General features: G+C 38.7%; 1 protein-coding gene across 1 annotated transcript in view; it reads right to left on the bottom strand.

Annotated features, from left to right (window-relative positions):
- PKD2L2 (polycystin 2 like 2, transient receptor potential cation channel) overlaps positions 1-15,526 on the bottom strand; it is a gene marked incomplete at its 5' end in the record, with an annotated part of 40,926 nt that overhangs the window by 10,134 nt on the left and 15,266 nt on the right. The window contains 4 exons of the mRNA XM_045893037.2: positions 5,491-5,545; positions 6,150-6,214; positions 7,685-7,786; positions 8,482-8,602. Of these exons, the coding sequence (XP_045748993.1) occupies positions 5,491-5,545; positions 6,150-6,214; positions 7,685-7,786; positions 8,482-8,602 (343 nt within the window). The remainder of the gene's footprint in view (positions 1-5,490; positions 5,546-6,149; positions 6,215-7,684; positions 7,787-8,481; positions 8,603-15,526) is intronic.

The raw sequence follows: 15,526 nt of genomic DNA, 5'->3' as shown, positions 1-15,526 counted from the left end.
TCAGAATGGCTAAAATTAACAAGTCAGGAAACGACAGATGTTGGCGGGGATGCGGAGAAAGGGGAACCCCCCTACACTGTTGGTGGGAATGCAAGCTGGTGCAGCCACTCTGGAACACAGTATGGAGGTTCCTCAAAAAGTTGAAAATAGGGCTACCATATGATCCAGCAATTGTACTACTGGGTATTTACCCCAAAGATACAAAAGTAGGGATCCGAAAGGGTACGTGCACCCCGATGTTTACAGCAGCAATGTCCACAATAGCCAAACTGTGGAAAGAGCCAAGATGTCCATTGACAGATAAATGGATAAAGAAGATGTGGTATATATATACAATGGAATATTATGCAGCCATCAAAAGGAATGAGATCTTGCCATTTGCAACAACGTGGATGGAACTGGAGGGTATTATGTTGAGCGAAATAAGTCAAACAGAGAAAGACATGTATCATATGACCTCACTGATATGAGGAATTCTTTGTTTTGTTTTGTTTTTTTATGTTTTATTTATTCATGAGAGTCAGAGAGAGAGAGAGAGGCAGAGGCAGAGGCAGAGGGAGAAGCAGGCTCCCTGCCTAGCAGGGAGCCCGATGCGGAACTCGATCCCAGGACCCTGGGATCATGACCTGAGCCGAAGGCAGACGCTTAACCATCTGAGCCACCCAGGCGCCCTGATATGAGGAATTCTTAATCTCAGGAAACAAACTGAGGGTTGCTGGAGTGGGGGGTGGGGTGGGAGGGATGGGCTGACTGGGTGATAGACACTGGGGAGGGTATGTGCTCTGGTAAGCGCTGTGAATTGTGCAAGACTGTTGAATCTCAGATCTGTACCTCTGAAACAAATAATGCAATATATGTTAAGAAGAAAAAAAAAAGAAGAAGAAGGTAGCAGGAGGGGAAGAATGAAGGGGGGGAAATCAGAGGGGTAGATGAACCATGAGAGACGATGGACTCTGAAAAACGAACTGAGGTTTCTAGAGGGGAGGGGGGGTGGGAGGATGGGTTAGCCTGGTGATGGGTATTGAGGAGGGCACATTCTGTATGGAGCACTGGGTGTTATGCACAAACAATGAATCATGGAACACTGCATCTAAAACTATGATGTAATGTATGGGGATTAACATAAGAATAAAAAAAAAGAGTGGGGTACTTAACTGACTGAGCCACCCAGGCGCCCCAAGGATTTTATTTATTTTTAGAGAGAGAGAGTGCATGCAAGTGTGACCAGGGCAGCGTGGGGGGCGGGGGGCAGAGGAGGAGGGAGAGAAGCAGACTCCCCATTGAGTGTGGACTCCCAGAAGGGACTCAGTCTCACCACCCTGAGATCATGACCCCAGCAGAAATCAAGAGTCCAGTGCTTAACCATCTGAACCACCCAGGCACCCCAAGAATTGTTTAATAGTTTAAAGTCTTGGTTAAATAATCTTTTTCTTCTGATTTTGTTAAAACATTTTTACTACGTTGCTTTTAAATAATTTTTCCTATATTAACCAATTTTTGGAATTTATTGAGTTTCTTTGTGGCCCAATAGATGATCATTTTTTTAAAAAGATTTTATTTATTTATTTGAGATAGAGAGCGAGGACGAGCGGGGGTGGGGGGAGGGGCAGAGGGAGCCTGATGTGGGGCTCAATCCCAGGACCCTGGGATCGTGATCTGAGCTGAGGGCAGACGCTTAACTGAGCCACCCAGGTGCCTCTATATGATCGTTTGTTATGAATGGGTTTTTGAAAAGCAGATCTATCTTCTGAGAGTACAAAGTTAAATACGTAACTATAAGATCACCGTATTCATTATATTGTTCTGTAGTTCTTATCCTTTTATTTTTCTTGATCTCTATTTTTAGTGTTCCTGTTTATTTCTCATTTTATGAGTTTAGTGGGCCATACTTGATGGAACTTGATGCTGTATTATTTGGTGCATAGATAATCATAACTATTAAAGTTGATGTTAGCACTATCGAGTACCCTTCATCTCATTTAGAGCTGTAGGTCTTTTTTGTTTTTGTTTTTGGCTGTAGGTCTGGAATTCTACCTTATTCAGTTGTGTCCTCTAAATCTTTTGCTTACCTGTTTACACCTTTGCTTGTTCTTTTATATTGAACTTTTCTGAATCACTTTGTTTTAGGTGTATACTTTAGGATATAGCATAGAACTGGGTGTTGCTTTGTGATTCAATCTGAAAATTTTTCTTTTTAAGTAAATTAAGTGTAAGTTGCTTCTACTGATATGTCAGACATAACTGGTCACAGTTATACTGTTTTATGGTATGTTTTAAATTTTTTTTACCACGTGACATATTTTGCTTTTTGTTTCTGTTTTGGTTCTTCTACCCTTAGGATGGTATATATTTTTGTTTTAGTGGTCTGTTTTTATTCATGTATCCTTTTATGCAACTTGGGTCCTCTCTTCTTGCTTTGGTTCTCTCAACAAGGAATCAAACAAGTTCAACAAGAAAATGAGCTTGTGGTTTTTTCCTCCTCATCATCTTCCTTTCCATTACCCAACTATATTTAGTCTTTTTTTTTTTTTAAGATTTTATTTATTTGTCAGAGAGAGAGAAAGCACAAGCAGGGGGAGCAGCAGAGGGAGAGGGAGAAGCAGACTCCTTGCCAAGCAAGGAGCCCGATGTGGGACTCGATCCCAGGACCCTGGGATCATGACCTGAGCCGAAGGCAGACGCTTAACCGACTGAGCCACCCAGGCATCCCAATATCTTTAGTCTTATTACTATGTTTCATTGTGTCTGAGAGATGGAGTCTAGTGTAAGACACACCATTGTTTATGGACCACTTAAGAAAGAAAGGCTGCCAGTTACCGTATGACACCCTGTCAACCATAAGGCACATCTTGATTTTAACAATGTTAAAATGTGAAAAGAAAATGTGTTTTAAAATCATTGAAACTATTTATTTATTATTGTATTATTAAATATGCTAAAATTTACTCTTACTGATTATTAACTCTAAATGATAATTCTTTAACTTTTAGCTATATATTCAAACCAGTCAACTTTTTCTACTTTATACCTTCCCTCTCCTCTCTTGCTTTTTCCAAAATTTCTCTAATCATTCTCATAGAATCCTCAGGGATACAACAGTATTCTCTGGGTCCTTACGTGTTCAAAACTATTTGAGCCTTTACAAACTTGCAGCACAAGTCTGCTGGATATAAATATGCTTGGCTTACATCTTCTTTCCTTGCATAATTTGTAGGTATTTTTCTGTTGATTTATGGTGTTGAATGTTGTCATGCTAACCTGGTTTTCTTTTTCTTGTTAAGTCCATACTTTACTTGGATGAGTATCATGTTCATTCTAGGTGATTTCCCCTAGGTACACAGTGTGTTTTTCAATTACATCATCTTTTATTTCAGAAATGGTTTACTGAATTTTAATTTTGTTTTTAAAAGAATCTCAAACTTGTAGAAAACTTAGAAGAACAGTACAAATATTTTTTTTTCCTTTGAAGTATTTGGAGTTGCCGACACAATTGTCCCATTGTCCCTGAGCATGTCAGTATATATTTGCTGCATACAAGGACATTCTCCTTTATTATAATCACAGCATAACCATCAGAATCAGAAAACTAATATTGATAGAATGTTATTCTCTGATGCTGAGTCCCCCATTAGAATTTGCCACTTGTCCCAGTGATGCCCTTTATAGTAAAAGGATCTAGAGTCCAGGATTAGTTACGTTTACTCGTCTTTTAATCTCATTCAGTCTGGTATAGTTCCTCAGCTTTACCTTGGCTTTCTTGATCCTTTTGAAGAATACAGGCCAGTCATTTTGTAGAACATCCCTCAGTAGTTTAGTTTTGTGTTTTGTTATGTTACACATCTTTGGCAGGAGTGTTACTGAAGTGATGCTGTGTTCTCTTAGCATCTTATCAGCTGGCATATGATTTCAGTTTTTTCCCATACTGATTAGGCAACGTCTGCCAGATTCCTCCACCCTGACATAACTCCTTTTCTTTTTGTAATTAATATGCATTTTGTGGAGTGGTATGGAAAAGTTCCATTCTTCCTCCAACTTTTATCCATGTATATGTTCAGGTCAGTATGAACTCATGGAATCCGATATTATTCAATGGGTTATACATTATTATTCATTAAAGTACTTGAGTATTCCCAGGTTTGGCTAGCGGGAGCCCTCGACTTTGACTCTTGTGTCCTTTTAACAGATCATCATTCTTTGAGCACTTTTACTTTCTGGCTCAACAAGATATTCCAGACTCATGTTGTATTTTCCAGCCCCGGAATTTAGCCATATCTCCAAGGGGCCCTGGTTCCTTTTAGAAGAGAATGGTATTTGGAAACCAAGGTCTGGGCAACTAACTGTGTTATTACTTCTAGACTTCTCAGTGGACAGACAGAGCTACAGAATACACACACAAACACACATATACACATCTACAATTCTAATCCAACACCACAAAGTTCATCTTAACCTTCAACCTTTCCTTTTTGTAACTCCCTTACCTCACAGTGAGAAACTTAGCTCCACTCCATGTAGAGCTGACCCTGAACAACAGGAACCTGACCCTGAACAGGGGCTAGGGGGTGCCGACCCTTGTGCAGTCAAAAACGTGTGTGCAACTTTTGACTCCCTGGGTGGCTCAGTCAGTTAAGCGGCTGCCTTCGGCTCAGGTCATGATCCCAGGGTCGTGGGATTGAGCCCTGCATTGGGCTCCCTGCTCAGCAGGAAGCCTGCTTCTTCTCCCTTTCCCACTCCCCCTACTTGTGTTCCCTCTCTCGCTGTGTCTCTGTCAAATAAATAAAATCTTAAAAAAAAACAAAAAACCAACCTAACAGCTAATAGCCTACTGTTGATTGAAGACTTACCAATATCATAAGTGGTTGATTAAAACATATTCTGTATATTATATGTATTATATACTGTATTGTTACAATAAAGTAAGCTAGAAAGAAAATGTTACTGATAAAATCATAAGGCAGAGAAAATACATTTACAGTAAATACTGCACTGTATTTATTAAAAAAAAAAAGACCCACATATAACTGGACCTGCGAAGTTCAAACTGTTGTTCAACAACATGGTTCTTGAACAACACAGGTTTGAACTACGTGGGTCCACGTACATACGGATTTTGTTTACAGCACTGTAAACATAACATTTTCATTGTTCAAGGGTTAGCTGTATAAAACATTAAAGTGATTCATCACATTAATGATTACAAGAGAAAAATTACATGATCATGTCAATAGAGCATACTCAACGACCCCCTGAGTGATAATCCCACAGTGACTACAGCTGGAGCATCAGGGCATCTGGCTGAGCGCAACAGTAAGGTAGCGTGTAGGATTGAAATGACTTGTTCTAAACAACAAAACCGCTGGATTCTGGGAGAAATTTTTGGAGGTGGAAACTACTGCTCTAAAGAAAGCAAATCATTTCAATCCTTAATCTGAACCCTTTTGTAGGCATATTTCTAATAAAGCTATCTTTATGAGAAAGTTAAAATCTTACATTTTCATCAAAGCCTTCTCTTCTGGCTCGCTCGACTAAATCTCCGCTTTTCGCACTAAGAATATAAAATAAAAATCAGAGGCATATGACGATAGAAAGGGAAATGCCAGCATTAAATAAGACCAGCTCTATAGTAAGGATCTGAATTGCATTTTTGGTCTTTCTGATAACATTTGGAAAATGTGGTCATTAATAAATTCTCCAGAGTGTCACATCTCTAGCTATAAAAAAAAATGTTTATATTATGTCCCACTGCCAGAGGCCTGGGTTTCGGAAGCATTTTGACACCAAAATGATTCAGTAGATATAAAGACATCCTTAACTATTTTGTGTAAAAATGTTTTTATTTTGATAGCTAGGTGAATGCACTTAAAGTAGACTAAAATTTTTTCCTACCTTTTTAGGGGGTCTGTATTCTGTCCAGCTTTCTGTTAAAGCTTTTTCTAAGTGGCATAGCATGTGTTATATTAATTTTTAATTAGCTTAGCTTAGAGTCTCATGGCACTCACAGAATTAGGAGGTTCTACGATGTACTGACACGTATTTAGAATCAGCACATTGGATGGTGATTGTTTTGCAATCAAAACCTTACTCTCATTGTGAGTTTCTAATACAACATACAGTTTGAAATGGCAAGTTAAAAATTTAAGTCATCTTACCTTTTTTCGTCTTCTCCCTCTTCAGGTTTCTTTAGTCTGAGTTTTTCAAGAGCATTGTTGTAACTCTGGGCATAATTAAAAATACTTTAAAGTTAGAAAAAATGTATATCCTGTATTAGTTTTGATCAAGGAATAAGAAATATGGAATGCCTGTCTCCAGGGACTACTACCCTAAAGAAATACGGAGGCAATGCTATGATTATCTGTCTTTCACTTTGTCACTGCTTACGTTTTCTGCCTGCTAGTGAAAAAGGAAAGGGTTCTCTTGTGGGCATCGCACTTGAACTTGGAAAAAAAAAATCTTTGAAAAGCTTTATTAACATATATTGCATTTCAGGATGTTAACACTTTAATGCATGTAACCAGCATCATAATCAAGAGATAAAAGATGAAAAAACCTACACTTCAGCTCACTGGGGGATATATTAATAGTTTCCTTTTACAGGTGAGTTCTTGGACAGAGTTTTTAAACTCCACCCGCCTCATGGCTCTTAGGACTTTTCCTGTGTGAAGTGCTGTGGTTAGAGCCATGGCTGTGCAGAGATGAGCAAGATGGTACAGACGTGCCTCTACTAACAACCCCAGTGAGGTAGGTGTTAAGAGGACAGGGAAGATGCCACTCTGGGAGATTAGCAGGTCATCGAGGGAATGGAGGGAACACTGCTGGGGTCAGTGAGTGACATGAGCAGGGCCCAGAGGGGAGAGGGATGGCAAGTGATGGTGCATAGCTCTGTGCTCAAACACTGGCTGGGACATACTGTGCTGTCCATGGAGGCATGGAAGGTAGACATGCTATATAGTTCAGTGGTCAGGAATAAAGACCGGTTGGGACGGTGAGACGTGAGAAGGTCCTTCGGTTTAGATAAAGAACTTGGACTTACTTTGACAGGCCCAGAGAAGCTCTGAAGAATTGTGACCAGAGAAGTGATATCAGAGCTGGACTGGCACAGGGAAGAGGCCAGAAGAGGTTACCGGACAGAAGGCCAGGTGAAAAGTACCGAGGGCCCTAACCCAGTGGTGGTGGTTAGAATTCAACATGTCTTTGAATCTTGCAAATGTGAACAAAAACTACAGAGATGAACTTGACACAGAAGCCTTGGCAACAGACCATATGAGGGACAGGGAATAAAAAATTCAAGGTTTTTAATCCTGGAGTGACTGAGAAGAGTGTTGCCATTAACAGAAACATGAAAGTGAGTAAGATAAGATTGTTCATAGAATTTTACTAGCATCTAAGTTAAAATTTTTCTGGAGGGAAGGGACAGTTTTATTATAAAACCCAACATGCTTTGCATTTAGTACACAGCTCAATTGCTATTTGATATATTGAAATCTGAAATAATTTTGGTCACCTTTTTTAAAGCCAGAAAGAAATCTCACTTCCCTGGCAGTGAAATAATACAAATAAGAGCAAGATTGGACCAAAACAAAAACCCCCCACCACTACTTGGGGTTCAAGTGCTATTCAAAGGACAAGAGTATAAACTGAACAAGATTTGTCTTAGAATTCAAATTAGGAAAAGAATTGGACATACCTTTTTAATCATTTTACCAAGTTCAAAATCTGGCCTTCTGCCTATTGAATAATCAGCTTTCACTTCAGAATAAGTATCATTAATAATTGCCAAGAACATGTTCTGGGGAGAAATAATAATTAGTAAAAATTTAGTTTAAATGTTAGTGACTCTGATGAGTGCTGGGATTTTTTTTTTTTTTTAAGATTTTATTTATTTATTTTGAGAGAGAGAGAGCCCAGCAGAGGGGAGGGGCAGAGGGAGAGGGAGAAGCAGACTCCCCGCCGAGCAGGAAGCCCGATGTGGGGCTCAGTCCCAGACCCCTGGCATCATGACCTGAGCTGAAGGCAGATGTTTAACCGACTGAGCCACCCAGGCGCCCTGAGTGCTGGGATCTGTAAATTAGATTTAAATTTTAAAAGTAGCCATATGCTCAGTAATAGAGAAAGCACATCCTGGGGACTCCTAAAAAATCACAGAGGTATGAGCTTTTAGCTGTAAGGGCTAGAAGCCATTGCAATATGGGCAGAATATTTTCATCTCTGCCAGTATGGAATGTCCCAGCTGGAGAGACCTGGGATATTCAAGTTCTATTCGGAGAAGAGTGGGCACATTCCTGGCACACCTCAGACACCAAGACAAACTGAAAACATTTAGACACTGGACCTAGCCTGGATTTCCAGGAATCCACACAATTCCTAATAAATGTAAAAAGCTCTGACAGCTAAGCAGTGATACTATAATTTCTTCTAAATTAATTTCATTTTTTATTCTAAAAAAATATAAGCAAAAAAGGGAACATATATGGTCATACTTACCAGCAGGACAAAGAACACAAAAAAGATGAAAGTGATGAAGTAAATGGGTCCCAGGATACGATTGGCTTGCTGAATGCCAGCAAAATTAAAATCTCCAAGAACAATTCGAAATTGTGCGAATCTTTGATGGGAAGAAAGGAAAACATTACATCCCCTCACACATACATGACAACTGATGGGGGTAACCACTATGTCTAGGAACGTATCCATCCAGCTGCATGTGGCATAGATTCTCTGGCTTCAGTCATGTTAGCTCCGGGTTCTATAAACCTAGGTGTGGAATATCCCCCTACAGGCCAGACAAGGACTTCAACTGATCGACAGTGATTCAGGAAATGAATGGGCTTCCACTTACTGAATCCCACAAGATCTGACCCTTAAGATACCTGCGTACCAACTAGTCTTGGCAATGGCCTTCTTAGCCTTTCTTGTGCCCTTCTAAAACGTAGAACACCTGACCTTGTCCAATAAGGATTTTCAACTCGTACCTAGACCCAAGAGCCCTAAGATTTCTAATAATATGTGTAATGTGTACACCTCCTCTGCTAAAATAAGATGCCAACAATTTGTCACTTGCTGAGTCTCAAACAAGTGCTGGTAATGATCCTCAAACATGATCCAGAGGTGGGGTGTTTTTTTTGTTTGTAATTTTTAGGGAGAGAGAGAGAGAGCGAGTGAGCGTGCATGTGAGAGAGCAGGGTGGGGAGGAAGCAGGGGAAGAGGGAGAGAAGCAGACTCCCTGCTGAGCGCAGAGCCCAACTCAGGGCTCAGCCTCTGGACCCTGATATGACCTGAGCCAAAATCAAGGGTTGGGCACTCAACTGACTGAGCTACCCAGGCGCCCCCTGAGGTTTACTTTATTCTCTTCTGTAACTATAAATCTTGAATTTGATGTAAAATAACATTTAAAATATTACAGATCTTCATTTTATTAATATTAAAGGTGGAAATTAAGGCTTTGAATGAGCATAGTAGTAGCAGAGGTGGAATTAGGAGTCCTTAACATGATATCTCATTCTCTCATCATTAGTTTGCAATGGCATTGCCAGACACACCAGGGATATGTTATCAATTATGTAGATGATTTCTTTATTTTTTTTTAACTTGAGAACTGTTTAATTTCATTTTTACTCATAGATTAAACAATTAACTTAAAAAGTATTTGGATCTTTCTTTACAAGTTAAAATTGTTTTTTTAGGAATAATTATCTTTTTAGCTATAATATAAACACCGAGCAGTCTGTAGAAGCAAGTTAGAAATTTTCATAAATGGTGATAAACATTATTAAGGATTGTTGCTTGAGTTCTGTACTATACCCATCAATTAAATTTCAGCATTACTTTTTTTAAAAAAGTTTTTATTTATTCATTTGAGACACAGAGATACAGAGAGAGAGAGAGAACATGAGCAGGGAGAGAGGCAGAGGGAGAGGGAGAAGCAGGCTCCCCGCTGAGCCAGGAGCCCGATGTGGGGCTTGATCCCAGGACCCTGGGATCATGACCCGAGCCGAAGGCAGACGCTTAACCATCTGAGCCACCCAGGCGCCCCTCAGCATTACTTTTAATTAATGTTAATAGATCCAACAGTCCCAGAAATACCTGTGAATCAGATTTAACCTAAATTCCAAAGGAGGTCAGTGGGTCAATTGGTTATTAGGTTAGAAAAAGATTTATTATAGTTTCCATTTTTTAAAACCCAGGTTCCCGAATTGATCATTTTAAAATAATAATTTAAAGATTATTAATAATTAGATGAAATTAATCTTTTTTCTTTATGTGAACAGTATATAGGAAAATAATCTCTGTCGTTCTTGTTTTGCAACAGTAGCATGTTACTTTATTACTCATATTTTGTTTTCTGGAATGGATAACATCTATTTTACGTTCCTTATGGATAGTCAGAGTTCTAATATTGGACAATTAAAAGAAAAAGGCAGCACTCCAGTTTTTCTGATTATAATAATAATGCACGTTCATGGGAGAAATTTTAGGAAGTACTAAAAAAGTTTTAAAAATCTGTAAGCTAATTAGGAACAACCACAGTTGATACTTTGGGCTTATTTGGATTTATGTTTGATATATTTTGATGCCATGGTTACTGCTGTTAGATGCTTAAAATGAGTTATTTTAAGGGGAAGTCTGGAATGGAATTTTTAATAGTATGTAGATACTTTGCATGATTGGTTAGTCAGTCAAAAGGAAGAAGGCTTCTTGTTCCTGGTTGCTTTTGCCCAGCATGTAAAGGAAACACACAGCTGTAAACAATGAAGGAAGAAAATATATTCAAAGAAATGGGCTACTTGGAGTCCTGGGACTCAAGAGTTAGCTGGAATTTCATCTTGGGTACTTAAGACATGGTTAAATCATTCATACTTAAAGTATTTAGCCTTTCTTTTTTTAAGGCTTATTTATTTAGGGGTGCCTGGCTGGCTCAGCCAGTTAAGCGTCTGCCTTTAGCTCTGGTCATGATCCCAGGGTCCTCAGATCGAGCCCCACATTGGGCTCTCTGCTCAGCGGGGACCCTGCTTCTTCCTCTGCCTCTCTCTCTCTCAAATAAATAAATATTTCATTTGAGAGAGAGAGAGAGAGTGCACAGCAGGGAGGGCAGAGGGAGAGTCTTTAACAAACTCCGTGCTGAGTGTGGAGCCGGACGCAGGGCTGGATCTCATGATTCAGATCACGACCTGAGCTGAAACCAAGAGTCAGTCGCTTAACCAACGGAGCCACCCAGGCACCCCATTTATTCAGCTTTTAATACTGGTTTACAATGTTCTTCTACACAAGATAAAAAAAGAAAAGCGGAACTGGAAGGAGACCAAAATCTCTCAACAAATACTCTTTCCTCTCTGGTATAGGAGAACGAGAGGCTCTGTTTCAGTTTTGATCAAACTTGATCTGTAATCCTTGAGTTGTATTTACAGGAGAAAAGATAAGTTAAAGGCATCATTTCTCCTTTCCAGAAATTAGCTTGTTAACTAAAGCTTCCATTCAGACCTTCTGACTGAGGTCCAGATACCTCTGTTGTGTAAGTAATGTGAATAACAAAACCTAACCAATTTGCTGAATGGTTATAATCACATAGGAAATGGAGACTTCAAACGCAATATAATTGTCATTTTTCTCCTAATTGGAGTTTAGTTTATCTGAGTTTAGTTTATCTACCCTCCCCCCCAACCTAAAAGGAACACCATGACTGCTTAGAATACAGGGTTATATTGAATGAAAATACTGTTTTGTAGCCTCCTCATACCCCTGGTAACTTTCTAGAGTTCTCTCTTATAAATTAAAATTCATAACAGATTGTTCTATCATAATATACCACTGTGGTTAATATGACTTCACATGACTGGATATTTAGCTATTCTTCAGCATTCTCCAAATATTGCCTGGTCCACTGTCTGTCTTCTGTAACTCAGGTTAAACATGTTAGGCCTTCTTGTTCCAGTCTTCATACCTCCTACCTTCTCCTACTTTCTGTATCTCTATGCCACATTTTCAGTAATTTTTGCTGGCCTATTTTTCACTTTACTCATTCTCTCTTCATCTCTTATTTGCTGTCAAACCTGTCAACTAGGTGTTTTGTTTGTTTTTTGTGGAGCCCACTATGGGGCTCAAATCCACAACCCTGAGATTAAGACCTGAGCCGAGATCAAGAATCTGACGCCCAACCAACTGAGCCACCAAGGCGCTCCATGTCAACTAGGTTTTTATTCTCAGTTACTGCAATTTTCAGTTCTGGAATTCTAACTTTTTCAAAGATGTCACTTTTTATACTGTCCTGTTCTCTAAAGATGTTTTCTGACTTATGTTTCTCTAAATATAGTAAGTATTTTGTGATTATTCTAATATTGGAAGTCTTTGAGTCTGTTGTTTGTTATCTGCTAGTTCTTGCTTATGATTTCTTATCCTTTCTGTACCAGGTTGCCTTTGACTATGAGCAGTAAGTTATATTTGAAAAATTGCTTGTAGAAGTAATTTGAGGCTGAGGATGAATAAACTTTCTCCAGAGAGGTTTTTTGTTTGTGTCTGCAGATGCACACAGGCATTCTAACCCAGGACCATCTTAATCCAAGTTTAAGACATGAAATTCCCTGGATACTTCGGTAATTATGAGGGATTGATTCACCTTTAACTTGAGACTTTCGCACTTCAGTTTCCCTGCCTGATGTGTGGAGAGGTTATCAGACAAGCCCTCCCTGCCTCTCCCCCCATGCAAGCCCTGGACTTTGTCTTCTGTCTCCTTCTCCTGGAGAGGTGGCCAGAAATACATTTTCTTGACGATTTCTCTGGATTATCAAAAATGCCTTCATGGTGGAGGGTTTGGGGAGGGTGGTGGAGTAGGAAACATTAGGAATATGTCTCCCCACCTAGACAAGAATGACATAGGCAGAATTTATCTGATGTAACTGTTTTGGAATTCTGGTGTCTATTTAAGGCTTACAACTTCCAGGGGAAGGCTTAGACAATTTTGGTCAATTTCAGGTTTTAGTTTGGTAAAAGCTACCCATCTGCCACCCCCCAGCCCATGGCAGGGAGCCATGCATATATTCCTGGAGCAATTTGCATGCAACCTGTGGGAACGAGGGTGGGCATTCAGGACACTGTTCTCCAAACATTAGGGGTCTGTGTTCTGATTGCTCCTTCTGATCACAAGGATGCAGAAAGAGGTGGGCATGTTCCCCTGTCTTTTTCAAGTCCCTCTCCCTCTTGCTGAATTAATGTCCTTGGGATTAAAGAGCTGGTGCCCTCCCCTCCTCCTTCATTTTTCTCTTTTTCCCCTTTTGGGAGCCAGACATTAAAGACATCAAAAGTAACTGCGTATACGGAGGAAATTAGAAAGTCACCATGCATCCCCAAGGAAAGGTGCAGGCTCAGAAAAGACCTAAGAAGACCTTTATACTTCAGGCTACTCCTTAGCATGAAGACAGTACCCAATAATAAACAAAACAAAACAAAAACACACACAGGAAACCCTGGTGAAGGGCAAGAATGTCATTTCCAGGGTTATCACATTCTACATTCAAATGTCCAGGTTTCAACAACAAGAAAAGACAGGACATACAAAGAAGCAAGAAAGTATGACCCAATCAAAGGAAAAAAATAAACCAACAGAAATATCCCTGAGAAAGACCAGATAGCAAAGCTACTAGACAAAGACTTTAAAACAACCATCTTAGAGACGCTCAAAGAACTAAAAGACATGGAGAAAGTCAAGAAAAGGGAGGAAATTCTGACATATTGCATGACATTGATGAATCCTGAAGGCATGCTAAGTGAAATAAATCAGTCACAAATAGGCAAATACTGTATGATCCCACTAAACACCTAGAGTTAATGAAAATCAAAAGAGAGAGAGAGACAAAAAGTAGAATGGTGGTTGCCAGAGACTGGGAAAGGGGGAAAGTAGAGAATTCTTGATTAATGGGCATAGTTTCAGTTTTACAAGATGAAAAGAGTTCTGGAGATGGATGGTGGTGATGGTTGCACAGTATGAATGTACTTAATCTCACTGAATTGTACACTCAGAAATGGTTAAGATGGTAAATTTTACGTATATCTTAACACAATAAAAAAAATCCTTATAAACTTAAAAAGAAGGCTTCAGGGCAAAAGAAGCCTTGGATGCTGAGCTTACTTCTCTGGGTTCTTGCCTTTGGGTTTTGGTCCACTTATTATCTATTTTATGGTCAGTTCTTCAATGTTACCTGTATTTCATCTAGCTTTTTAAACTGTCCTGAAGAGGAGGTTGATCTGAATAACCTAGCACATCATTACCAAAAGCAGAGGTCCCCTCATTAATGTATTCCAAAGTTGTCTACCTGTTTATTCTGTGCCGTATACTTCCTTTCTTCTCCACTATTTAGGGTAAGACCAATTTCCAAGTTCTGTAAATTACTACATTTATATTCAATGTCTAATACTACTAAGTTTTATTAGTGACACTTGAATTAAGATCCTAGGAAAGGACCAAGAAGTTGTTGAAACTGCAAACATAATTCACTCAAAAGAAAGCTAATTAGACTTCTCAAATTGTAGGCTGTTTGACATCGGAAAGAATCTTTGGAAGTAACTTAGTCCAGTCCCTTCATTTGTAGATAAAGAAATAAAGGTCTATAAAAGTTGAATAGCTAGTGCAGAAGTCGAAAGTAGAACTATATCCTCTTGGTTCCTAGTCCACTCTTTTTCTCTGACTAATTAATAAAGGGTTATTTCAGCAAATATTATGAAATTTCTTAGAATTGGCACTTCAAATATATCCACATGGATGGTGAAAAGAGAGTAATTTAAGACATTTCCTTAGACCAGAACTCCCCCAAAATCAAGTAAAAGGACAAGTAAGTTTGGGGAATTTTTGACTAAAGTTAAAAAAGTTATTGCAGTTTTTCTCAGGGCCATATGTTAACATGCACTGCGAATTTTCAGAAAAGTGATACAAAATTTCAAAAACTTACTTAAATATGAAGCCATTTCCCACCAATCTTGGTCTAAGTTACACAGAACATATTTTGAGAAATTATATTTCAGACTATCATAATTTTCTTACACACACAGAACTTATTTTACTTACCCAAAAAGGAGAGTGAATTTATTTAAATTAGTCACTTAAAAAAAATCTGAATACTTTTCTAAGGATTCTACCTGATCAGTTGTATAAGTTTGTTGCCTGCTGATTGCTTTATGCATATAAAAATATTTTTAAAACACAGCTTTGCCAGATCAGCAAAGGACAATCAGGTGAATATCAATAAAAGGATTCTAAAGGTAGAGGCCTTAAAGAGAAACATTTAAACTTTCTTTTCTCCAGACAATAAATATTACAGAGACATAGAGGTCAATTTCTGTTATATTTGGTAAGCTTTTTACCAATGAAAAATGAAAAATTATTTTTCTAACTTGACCTCTTAACATTTAAAAAATGGACTGCACTATCCATTGGGATCTTTTAATGCTAAATACTACTTTGAGTGTGACCAGGTATTTTTCTATCAGTGAAAATATAAAACCAAGTTTAAATGTATTAAAACATATATTACTACTTATTATA

This window comes from Mirounga angustirostris, unplaced genomic scaffold, assembly GCF_029215605.1.
Source record: "Mirounga angustirostris isolate CCGP_5_RB_7025 unplaced genomic scaffold, mMirAng1.0.hap1 SCAF_7, whole genome shotgun sequence".
Classification (NCBI taxonomy): domain Eukaryota; kingdom Metazoa; phylum Chordata; class Mammalia; order Carnivora; family Phocidae; genus Mirounga; species Mirounga angustirostris.
The sequence above is the reverse complement of the archived record's forward strand: the minus strand, read 5'-3'. Positions and strand labels throughout refer to the sequence as shown.